General features: G+C 35.5%; 1 protein-coding gene and 1 non-coding gene across 2 annotated transcripts; both read right to left on the bottom strand.

Moving 5' to 3' along the window:
• Positions 1 to 476: 476 nt before the first annotated feature.
• On the bottom strand, positions 477 to 548 carry TRNAA-CGC (transfer RNA alanine (anticodon CGC)). The gene has a single exon. It is a non-coding gene; the product is annotated as a tRNA-Ala (tRNA).
• An 8,490-nt stretch (positions 549 to 9,038) lies between these two features.
• LOC149415444 (uncharacterized) lies at positions 9,039 to 12,346 on the bottom strand. Its single transcript, XM_089642216.1, has 2 exons — positions 12,260 to 12,346; positions 9,039 to 11,342 (listed from the first exon to the last, which is right to left on the bottom strand). The coding sequence occupies exons 1-2, from the start codon at positions 12,278 to 12,280 to the stop codon at positions 9,039 to 9,041; spliced, it is 2,325 nt and encodes a 774-aa protein (XP_089498342.1). The 5' UTR covers positions 12,281 to 12,346.
• Between the last annotated feature and the right edge of the window lie 369 nt (positions 12,347 to 12,715).

The following is a 12,715-nucleotide window of genomic DNA, read 5'->3' as shown; positions in this document are numbered from 1 at the left end:
AGTTATTAATAATATTTAATTGACTACTAAACACTTTTTCTAATTTCTAAAATTTCAATGTTATTAAATTGTAAGCCCATTGTGTATCTGAATGCAAATTTTTTAACCATCTATTTATATAAAAATAATGATTTATTTCCAAAATTCATATAAAATCTATAAATTGAAGTTGTGTGATAAACGTGCCATTACTATTTGTTTAGTTTTTCTAAAGCCGGATCTGTTCGTATGTACGGAGCATGAGCCAAGTAATAGAGTCGGGTTCAGTTGATAAAACAATAAATAAACCTACTTTAGAATCCGTGTAGAAGGGCCCAGCCTCGTGGCTTTATAAACAGAGATCGATAACCATTTATAAATAGATAACAGCAAATTATTCTGCAAAAATAATGATTAATATGCTTTTTAAAAATTATTATAAAAAAAAATTTAAAATTATAAAAGCTTTAAAACATTTGAAAACAAAAAAAATGATTTGGAGGAGCTGGGATTTGAACCCAGGACTTTCAGCATGCGAAGCAGACACTCTACCACTGAGTTACACCCCCGATAATTTTAAATGCCGTATTTTCTGTCCAAAATAATTATTCATGTATCTAAAATAATTTTATGACGTACTTTATATAATATCATCAAATATTTGCAATCATTTATTTAAAGTAAACACTGCTGAAGTTTGCTGACATTATTATTTATTGATTTATGAAACAATTATTTTTTCTTATATTTAAAGTTTCCGGAAACCCAAATTAAAATTAAGATAATTATATTATTAAATATTCTAATTGACTGTGAACATGTGCGTGATGTGAACGATTCCTGCGTAATTTAATTCGTAAAATTATTCACGTTGTCATTGTCAATGAACTTTTAATTTTAAAAATTGGAGTTGTGTGTGGGAACCGAGCGATAAAAGGGGTACCAAAATTGTTTTATTTTAATAATAATTCTATATTTGTGTTTCTAGTGTTCAACTTTTTAACAGATCTGTTAAAAAATGGCTGATCTGAAACTGAACCAGTAATGATTTTTAAAATTTACTAACGGTGTTCATTCGAAAGGTAAATTCCTGGCCGTTCCTCCAATTTTTTTTGATAAGCAATAATCTTACTATACTTTTAGCTTCCCAAATCATACAATTACAATAACCAGTACATTTTCACTAGTAACCTATGAGCATCGCTTCTAAGAAACGTGAAATTTTATCAGTAATTACAATTCTTCAAATTTTTTCTATGCATTCGTAGAATAAGCCGGGTTAAAAGGTAGCCGCGATAGCTCATTGGTAAGAGTAGACGCCCGATAAACAGGTGATCCTGTGGCGACGATCATATAGTTTGATAATTTAAACGATTTTAAAGATCCTGTGGTGACGATCATATAGTTTCATAATTTAAATATTTTAAGACATTCGGTGCATGATCCCGATGACAATAAATTAATGCAAATCTTGGAAGCGGGAATTTACCCACTTCTTAACACACGATTGAGCTAAAACTCGTCAGATATACTCGTTGTCGAGGACAATGCAGTCGTGGCAATCACTTACAGAAATACACGCATTCTCTGATATCGGATGACATTACTGCAGTAAATATACTAAATAAATATCGGTCACACCCGATTGGCATTTGGAAAGGTTGCTAGAGTTGTTGACTCCAGTTCCTGGGTAGGAAGGTTCAATACTCAGTCAAAACTTTTTTTTTTTAAGTTTTAAAAAACCTTTTATAATAGTTAAATTATAGTAACAAACTTTGATTTTTATTGACTAGGTACTTACTACCTATGAAATGTTGAATTATACAAAATATTAAATAAATTATGTTTTTATTCGGCTCTAAAAGCAAGAGGTTGTTTGTCCCTTTGCTGATAGCGTGCAAGTAGGTACTTACGAAGGGAGTGGTCATATAGATACATTTTCTAGATCTGCAGAATTTTATTAAAGCACCTCCTATATAAAGGCTATGATTTCAACCAAAAGGCAAGTCACTCAGTGCAGTTCAGTATTACTCTGTTCCTTCCCTAAACCAACAAAACCCAAAATGAAGTTCATCGTAAGTTTTACAAATATTTTTAAAAAGATAAATATTATTTTAATAGTACAAAAACATCGTTAGCCGCTTTCACTAATCTCATGGAAAGACTTAACTAGTATAAAATATTCATAAATTTCATTGGACATACTTAAAGGACTAACCTAAAAATATATATTACTACCGATTACCCTTTGAGTAATTAATAAGCGTAAATTATTAAAAATTATTACGTTTTTTAATGTTAAAATACAACAATATTGTATAAGTACTTTCTTATCACAAATTGTAAAAAAAGTTTTGACTTTCACTTGCAAACCGTCTCTTTGACAGTTCAAAGCGTAGCGAAGGTCAATCCATACAAATTGATGTCTCTTTCTACATTCCCAAGCAAAAAATAACCCTAACCGTTTTCCCAGTATTCATCTAAACAATTACTGGTACATTTCTATGCATTTTAATTCATTCGTTCCAATTACAAATAAATACTCAGGAAGTGATTTCGCTTCCTACTTTATATTTTTTCATCACTTCTGTATTCCAGTCTTTCCACGGTAAATTGATGTTTCTTTATTTTTCTCTTTTAAAATACATCTATTTGAATTTTACTTTGAAATGTTTTATTTTATTTTGTTTTGTTTTGGAAATTTTTTATTTTATTTTGTTTTGTTTTGTTTTGGAATGGATGAATGTGTAAATCCAAATCTTGGAGGCGGAAATTAATCCACTACCTACCCGACATGTTAATTTATGTATTTTGGTAAATAAAACTTGTTTTTACTTACTTGTCAATTTTGAAGTATCCCCATAACAAAATTAATTTGTAAATTCATCTTCCATCTCTCTGTCATTTGAAAAGATAGCCCAATACACCCTTCAAAACTGTTTTATGTTAGTGTAATCAATTTAAAAATGATTGCTTATAATAATTTGTTATCCTTTGTGCTATGCATACAATCTCGTCTTATAAATATTAGTTTATCATTACAAAAAAAAATTAATTTACTTTAGCTGTAAAAGACATTTATTCAAAATTTTCAAAAAAAAAATCAAAATGACACCAAAATAAATTAAAATTCTTGTAGGAGCTCTGTGGGAATCGATCCCACAACCTTGTCGTCTGTCCGTCATGTCTCTCTCTTTTCGTTAATAATTGCTTTCCTTAACAATTTTACTTACGTTAGTTCCACTGTTTTCTTCATTTATTTCTAATTCCGCCGGCAATTAAATCGATTTATTTAGATTTACGTTTATTTTTAATATCTCAAATTATTAATCTTTAAATGACTTGGACGACAGTAGCGTGCGATTCAAATTTAAAAAAATATTTAGAGAATTAAAATACTAACGGAAAATAAAATAATAACAAATCATTAAGAAATTTTACGTTTTTAAATCACGCTCACTTGATGCATCATAAAAGTAAGAACTTTTCGCTATCATAGAAATAATGTATTCTCTTTGAAATTGAAAATGAGCTCATCATGAACTTTTCTATTTTGTTTACATTTTTGTTTCCTTCTATGTTGTTTGTTGTGTTATTTGTGCTTTTACTTCGGTTTTCACCTAACTAGGTCACTATAGACCTGATCTAGTGTTACCAATAGCATACAAGTGATTTAATTTAACTTTTACGTTATTGTTCATAACTAGAAATCATACAAAATGCAGGCCAGTGCAATTAGCGCAAAAGGGGGGTCACGATCGTAATTATTCCGGCAGTCCCATTTTTAAAATATGATTTTTAGCTGGTTCCCTGATGCAAAACTTCAAGTTTTCGACCTTGGTGCACCTGTGATCCAGCCGCCATTTTGAAAAAAACAGCCGAAATCGCGCCAAAATCTAGTTTTCTAGTCAACAATTCTCAATGAAAATATGAAACAGACACAGAAAATAAAAAAGGTAACGGTCGCAACTGGGTCTCGAACCCACTTCCTTAATCTTACAGGGACTGGAACCATACTAACTGAGCTATTACAACATTATTTCCACTTTGTTACACCTCTGGCAGTAGAGGAGCATGGTTCGAGACCCAGTGCGATCGTTACCTTTTTTATTTTATGTATCTCTCTGCTTCATATTATTTTCAGAGATCTTTATATATTATCTTCGTAAGTGATTAAATATTACATTGAAGTTTATTAGCTTCAATTAGTATACACCCAATAAAAATTACATTGCATTCTACATGAAGTAGACGAACACACAGAAAATGAAAATGTGACAATTGCAACTGGGACTCAATCCCACAGCCTCTAGTCTTATCAGAAAAAGTGCCTCTATCGATTGAGCTATAGAGATATAATTACATTTGGTCAATTTTTATCGATATTGTACATCGTTTTGAGAATTTACTAATACAGTGTGGGGCAGAAGTAATATCCCGGTTTTGAGGAGGTATAAAAAAAACAATAATCTTAAAGACTCATTTTCATCACTCAGCAAGGCACATTTTCTGTACATTTCAAGGGGTATGGCGAATGTGGCTCGATAATTCGGGTCTTCGGCTCTTCTAAAGTGCGAGGGCGATGTTTGGAAACTTTCTCCTTCAAATAACCCCACAGAAAAAGTTCACATGCCTAAATCCAAATGAATTTAATTATTATAATAGTAAAGCTGTGTGCTGTAGCCCCATCTTATTCAAACCACAGATCTCCCAGATAACTTACGTCACTCAATTGTTGCAATTTTTTGCTGCAAGAAAAGCAGCCCAAAACTTCAGAAAAAGACCACATCAGTGTATTGGTGCTAAAGGCCGCCATCTTGCTGAAGTGGTACTCAAAATTAATGAAACAAAATAAGGTATTGTACAGATCATAATAAAAAAGTTTTAAATATCGTTTAATATGTTTTATACCTCCTCAAAACTGGGTCATTACTTCTGCCCCACCCTGTATTAACATCAATTATTGTTTCCTATATCTTTTATTGTTTCGAGTTCCGGTTGCGACACTAACCATTTTATTTTCTGTGTTTTCGTCTGTGTCATATTTCAGTGAGAGTTGTTGATATTATCTTCTTCTTTGATTAAATATTACAATGGGGTTTATTAATTTAAATAAGTTAGGTATCTGTTTTTCCTCCTCTTATATAATCCGTGCCTCTTCAGGACCTGCATTAATAAATCCCCTACCTTAACATGCCTCATAACGCTGTCCTTCCGGGTGGCAAAACAGTTCCCCTGTCAGTACACTGTGCAGACACAGGAGCTGTTGTGAGGTGAAACGTGAAATAAAAAATAAATAATAAAATACGTATTTTTTAATTAAAATTTAATATAATATACACAAGGATTCACGCTATTACCACGAATTTTATCCAGAAATGTAGTGCGAACGTAGCGATATTTTTCACTTACCTTACGAGCGTCAAACGTAACGTCACATTATCACAAAACATTTGGAAGGGGAGATTTTTTAGAGGCGTAAATAAATTTTAAAAATACCTACCTATTTATGGAAAAAGGTGGACATCACTTCCTAAATTTTCATGTTAACTGATAGCGTCTCGTTTTTTAACGGCTTTTTCAGATTTCTCTACAGAAATTATGAAAATTATTTTAACCATTTTAAAAAGTGACGGCACGCCCCTGGCAGTTTTCTCAAATGGATTCCGCACAGTGAGTTTGGTAAATTTAATTCGCACCAGTCAAGCCGTTAGGAGATATTGCAATATAATATGATATCTCATCAAGCGACACTAAACAACCGCATAAAGTGCTTTATGTTCAACGGCAAACCAATTTAATTCCTGATTTTGAAACAATTCGACTGGCTTTTTCAATATCCCACACAGATTTTATTCCAATAAAGAATGGGGATAAATAAATTATATTATGTATCAATCAATTTTTTTAAAATTTGACAACGAGTTGTAGGTTGTGGATTTTATCATAATTTCTTTGGTGAAAGACCACCATTCAAAATAGAAACATTGATTAAAATGGCATCAACCGTGTTTAGTGACTAGATCTGAATAGCCAGATACTTTACCACCTTTATCTACCCAATCTACATCCCCTCCCCACTTATTTCAGTCTCACAACGTTTCTCAACTGGGAATACCATACTTCCATTATCTCCGGGCTGTTGAGACTCTTATGCAGTATTTATTTAATAACTCGCACATAGAGCTTAGAGATGTTTACAATTTACAAAGATAATAAATACCTGTAATATAAAAATGTTGATAATCAGTAACTGTTCGAAAATGGGTACTAACCCTAACTACTAAGTAGTGTTTTTTTAACACCTCACTAGGAAAGCCTGTGCAGAGGTATTCGCCAGTTTTATATAAAGTGTTATTTTGCTGTCTTATTCAAAAACACAGCATCGTTCTTGAGACTCTCATGGAGAATATTGTGGTTCCAGCCATACAGGCAAGGTTGTGTGTTAGTAGCATTTAAAGTTCTTCATTATATAATATAGACAAAAGACACAGTGATAATATCTTTAGTGAAAAGAAACGAAAAGATAGTACCTAAAAAACATAAAATGTACAATTCACTGCTTGCAAAAAAAAATGGTGGCTAAAAAACTTGGAAAAGTACATGTTGCGTAAATACATTAATTCTTATAAAAATATATTAAATCATGCCTAAAATTCACTTAAATAGATTATTCTTGTAGGTCTTAACAGTCACCATGTATAGTATAGCACTCTTTTTTTTGTTGTTTGTTTTTGGGGTGTTATGCCGTGTTGCGCTAACTCCTTCTTTAGCCGACGTTTCGGACATCGTTGCAGTGTCCATCATCACATCTTCGGATCTACCGGATCTGCCCTGATGATGGACACTGCAACGATGTCCGAAACGTCGGCTAAAGAAGGAGTTAGCGCAACACCTCATAACACCCCAAAAACAAACAACAAAAATGCTTTTGGCCGTGAAAATCTAAAAACTTACCAGTATAGCACTCGTATATACTCATAGATAGAGAAATACGTTCCAAAGAATAATAATAGTCACGCACGGACTCCTTTTGCAGGATTTTTTCTATTTATTTTATATATTTTCTTGTATTTTTGTATATTTTTTTGGTATTTTCATTTTGTTAAAAATTTTTAAAAATGTTTCAATGTAATCAATTGTATCGTTTGTTTTTAGTTTTAAATTAAGTAATACATTTTTTAAATTTGAATTATTTTCAGGTGTGCCTATTCGCCCTGGTTGCCATCTGCTACGCCGAAGAAGAGAAGAAGACCGAAAAACGCGGAGTCCTCGATCTGGGCTACCCCTACGGAGGCCTGGGGCACCTTGGCGCCCCCCTGGCCAGCACCTATCATGGGGGATACGGCCTGCCCCTCAGCGCACCCCTGGGCTACCCCCACGGACTAGGCCTGCCCTACGCCGCCCCCGCCTTCATCCCTAAAGTAGCCGCCCCCTTGGCCTACCCTGCTCCCCTGGGATTCGCCTCTCCTCTTCATGCTCCCATCGTCCATAAAGCCATCGCACCGGTTTCGCCTTTTGGATATCCTGGGTATTCCTCACCCTATCTTGGACTAGGAGGAATCGGCCATGGAGTCTCCCTGCTGCATTAGATCACGTCACATTAACAGCGATGTCAATGGCACTATTGACGCTGTCACCCCATTGACAATTGTATTTATCTATTCTCTCCATAACCACATCGTCCATAACACCGATCTTACCTGTTATCAGTTAGATGTCCTGAATCCTCTTAACCCTATTTTGGAGATGGAGAAATCAGCCATGAACATTCCCTGATAAATCACATCACATTTACAGCACTTCAATGTCAAATCTAATGTTTGTGTCACCCCTTTGACGGTCCTATCAGTGTATTTTTAAGTACCTTTAGAAGTAAAAGTAATCGGTCTGTAAATAAAATATTTGCAAGTATAGGAAGGACACTGTCAACAATTTATTTATTATTAGCTAAACCTTCTCCAAATTAAATGTAATTGATTAAAATAGTTTAGCAATATCATGCATTGTACATCCAAAATAAATCTTTCATTAAAAATGTATTTTTTTATATCTGCTAACCCTGAACAAAATCTAATTATTTTATGAAATCGGAAGCGAGAGTCAAGAAACAATTTCTCATTCGACAGATTGTCTCTGTTGCAATTACTTGATCGAGATCGATTCATGTCTCTCTTCGACTTCCTCGGTATTATTCTAGTTATCTTCCGTCATTTATAATTAACGTGTCAAACACCAGCCACCGTAAAACTTATCGGCATAACCGATTAATCTGATAATCGTAATGGCCGCCATAACAACATCTTGCGACATAAAACCTTATACGGGTGTTTCATTTGCCTAATAAGCTAGGCTCAGATTTTTCTTAAAAATTAAGTTGTAAAAGCTGGTTTACCAATCAAAATGTTGCGTCGAGTTCGCCCAAGCGGAAAAGTGTAATATAGATAATAATATGATGTAATTCCAGCAGACCAATATAGGTCAAGTTCAAAACAATAAAAAGTAATTGAATTTTTAGTGAATTTACTTTTGCGGTACTTCTGCGCAAATAGCACCAATAAATTTTTTTAAACACTTTTAACTGGTTTCGTTTATTTGCAAATTCTGTTTGTATTTTATTGTGTCTGCTGTCTGTGTAGGAATACAAAGCCACTGGTTTTTTACTTTAAAAAAATATTTATTTAAGTAACAGAATAAATAAAATTATTCAATCTCATGGTGAAAAACAATTTTAAATTAAATCACAGGAAACTACTCAGTTTGCGTTGAAAACAGCACATATCTCGTTTAATTTTGTTTTATATGTATTAATAAGGATCCTTATTTTACCAAACTTTTGTACTATTCAATAACTATGCTTCGTGACTCATTTGGCTCTAAACATTCTCAGAAGGCAGAAAACTACCAACTGAAGCTTATTCACACTCATTACTAACCCTTGTTTACATATTTTTTAAATTACTTAACTTTTAAATTATTAGATACCTTATCCTACGTATTTTGTATTTACAGAATAAAATTAATCTATCAAACATAACAAGACAAGTGCTGATACACTATCAAGGGTAACCTTCTCGGTTTTCAGCTGGCCGCCTCGCTCGCTGTCTCTGACGGTGGTTGACATGGAAGGCTTGATTTATGGGCCTGCCTGACAGGGATGGTAGAGCCTGAGGGAACTGGGGGTCGTGCTGCGGGTTGGCAGCAGCCTGTTGTTGAGGACTGATGAACTGGAACGAGCTCTGTTGGATATCTTCTTGGGAGTCTTGCTGAACGGAAGCATCCTGCTGGGGTTGATAGTTTTGTTGCTGTCTATTGAAGTTTTGTTGCTGTAAATATTGCTGTTGAGCTTGCTGCTGGGATTCACCTAGATTATTTGATTCTTGTTGCTGCTGTTGCTGCTGCTGTTGCTGCTGCTGCTGTTGCTCTATCTGTTGCTGTTCTTGTGTGAAAAACTTTTGCGCGTTCAAGAATTGTTGTTGAGCTTGCTGTTCCAGAGAAGTCTGAATATCTTTGCCGTCTTGGAATGATTGGCTGCCTTCTTGCTGGTATCTATAACCCTGAGTTTGATCTTCAGGTTGTTGTTGAGTAGGATTTATTCCCTGGGGTTGTTCAGCCTGAGGGTTGAACTGAGAAGTGAATTGATCGGGATTTTGTCCTTCGGGAAAGATTTGTGAAGGATATTGATCAGGATTCTGTCCCTGGGGATTGAATTGAGATGGAAATTGGTCAGGATTCGGCCCTTGAGGAATGAATTGGGATGGATACTGGTTGGGATTTTCTCCTTGGGGAGCGATTTGTGAAGGATATTGATTGGGGTTTTCACTTTGAGGGTTAAATTGAGAAGGGATAGAGTTTTCGCCCTGGGGAATAAGTGGCGTAGGGTAATTATTTGGCGCTTCACTCTGAGGGTTGAATTGCGAAGGGAAGGATTCGGGAGTCGGATTTACCATGGGTGTCCAAACATTATTTCCTATAGCATTAGGATTGACAGCAGTGCCTTGATCTTGTGGACCAGGAAGGAATTGTGGGAAGCTTGGATTTTCTGGTGAGAACGCCTGTTGTGGGTATTGTTCTCCGGGTCTTTGGAAAAAGAAAGGTGGTTGACCAGTGCCTAATGGAGTTTGGGAAGGAACTACTCCAGTGGCGCCACCAAAAGCCTGATTGAATGGAGGGAAGGCAGAAGGTCCAGGGGTAAACTGCGGTGGGAACTGTTCTCCGGGTCTCTGCAAGAATACAGGAGGCTGTCCTATGCCCAGTGGGGCTCGTGTTGGAATTAGTCCAGCACCAGCGGTGTGGAAGTGGTTCAAGGGAAGACTACCAATATTAGGGAAATTCGCAGCTCCTAATGGAATTTGATTGAAAAGAACCTGTGGCCTCGCAAGTGGAAGTCGACCAACGTTTAACGGAATGTGACCAATATTTATTGGATAGCGTCCGATGGGTGCAATTGCAGCGGGAGCAAAATGATGTCCAACTACCGGAACTTGTGCGGTGAGGGCAGGGAGAGAGTTAACGAAGGGATATCGAGGATATGTGGCAGAGAAAGAAGTGTGAATAGAATTTCCAGGTCTGATAATAGCAGGTGCCAGGGGAGCAGCAATTGGAGCAGGGTGGAATACTGGAGCGGGGTGGAAATGCACAGGAGCTAAAGGAGTTGGTAAGAGAGGGGCAGGGAGGACGGGAGCGAATGGGGCTGGACCAAATACAGGAGGCTGAATTGGAATCAGAGGTCTAAAGAATGGTGCCGGAGGTCTTGGGAAAGGTAAAACTGGAGTAAGAATAGGAGCTGGGATAATATTAACAGGCAGATTTACAGAAGAAGTTGGAACAATAGCTGTAGTAGGCACGGAGATAGTTGGTCGTTGTGCTGGCTGGGCTTGATGATTGTGCCCGCAGTTTGTCGGCCATCCAGGAACAATAGTAGGCTTCAAATGATTAGGATGTTGAATCGACTGAGGAAACCTCGATCCACTGCCATGATGCGAAGGGACTTTATTCGACGACAGGGGATATTTAAAGTGAATTAGTCCTGGGTTCTTGATGGGGATTTTAACTCCAATTGGAACAGATTGAACAGGATAATTCACGACAAAAGGTTTGAGGATAGAATGCCTGACGGTCGAGAAGTCGTGTCCGTGTGAGTATGAAGGGACATGACCAAAGACTCCTCTTTTACGCTGAGCTTTGAGGTCTTGGTTTCCCGAATGGGCAATGGGGTCTAGGACATCTCTTTTGCGTTGAGCGTTGTCTTTGTTCTGGACATCTGCCTGAGCTGCAGGTTCAATAACATCATCTGGTTTAGTGGTCTTGAGCTCTTTAGAAGGTTCAGCTGCAACCATCAGCGCCAAACATGCCGCCGTGGCCTGGAAACAAAGTAAAAAATAAATAAACTTCCTAACCATTTTTATTTTCACACATTATTTTCTACTACCTACCGCATTCATACATTCTATTATATTATATTCTATACGATTGTACACTTTTTCCGTTTTGTGACTATTTCACAAAAAACAAGCATTTAATTTTTTTTATTGTAGCCATTTATTTTGTGGACCTAACTAAAAATAATTATGAAGTAGGCTTTGTAATTCCTAATTTCGTTTACATCTTTCTATTTATTTGCTTGAACAGTATTTATTCAAAATATGTTTTCTATTTTAAATATTATATGAAACAAACATTTCTCAGTCTATTCTCATGTTTTTAAAGTTTATCGGGTAATTTCAAAGCTACGAAGCTCGTGGCGACTGCAAGCTGAAACTAGTTGCATAAACGTAGGTATTCCGGACCTCAGTTTTCTTTGAAATCCTTAGTTATTTTATAGGACTGATTCAAACTTATCCGAAATATACAATTAAAACAAATACTTCTATCGAGAGCGAGAGAAAGGTAACAAAACATAAAAAAGAATTATCATTTCACAAATAACTAGGAAATTTCTTTAAAATACTTTGAAATTCCGTTATTTCTTTCCACTGTATTTCAATTTAAAATCTAATTTAATTTGAGTCTATCAATTATCCAAATGTTCGTGAAGTAATAACAACAAATTTCGCAAATAACTCCATTCTATTGTGGATATCACATCATTGCAAAACAATTCTTTTTAGTAATGAAAGTAACACAGCACGTTAAAAACTTAATTTATATTCACATTCTTGACACTTTTTTTATCAAACTTATATTACAAATTAAGATGGAAACTATAAAATAAATATTCACGGTAATGTAAAGAAAATACGGTATTATGTTACGATAATAACAGTGTGTCATCACTCACAATCAAAAATAACCACTTCATTTTATTCCTTTGAACACTAGTTCAATTAGTTTATTAACACGGTGACATCCAATCCGAAGGACTAATCGTATGTGACAGGGTATCATGAAACGGCTTTTATTTATAACAGAGCTGGGCATAATTAAAAGTGTTAAATTTCTCCTTGTCACTTCATTCCTTTGCAAACCGGAGCTATTGGCCAATAGTAAAATCAAAAGAGTCCATTTGAAATTCGGACGCGTTTCAAATTTGAATCAGGGATGCGTTCTGCGTCGCCATTACGTCCATACACGACGGTGAAGTTGAAGAATTCGCGCGGCAATTCGGTAAGTAGGTACCAGGGTGGCCATTTTTTACGTGGAAAAGTTGCCATAACTTGGGTGAATACAAATTATATAACTGGTACCTACTTATTGAAAATCTCATCTGCGAAAGTCATTATTATACCGGGAGATA

The sequence above is a fragment of the Hesperophylax consimilis genome, chromosome 18, assembly GCF_061612785.1.
Source record: "Hesperophylax consimilis isolate HC1 chromosome 18, BYU_Hcon_1.0, whole genome shotgun sequence".
Taxonomy (NCBI): domain Eukaryota; kingdom Metazoa; phylum Arthropoda; class Insecta; order Trichoptera; family Limnephilidae; genus Hesperophylax; species Hesperophylax consimilis.
Note: the sequence above shows the minus strand (reverse complement) of the source record. Positions and strands in the feature narration are given on the sequence as shown.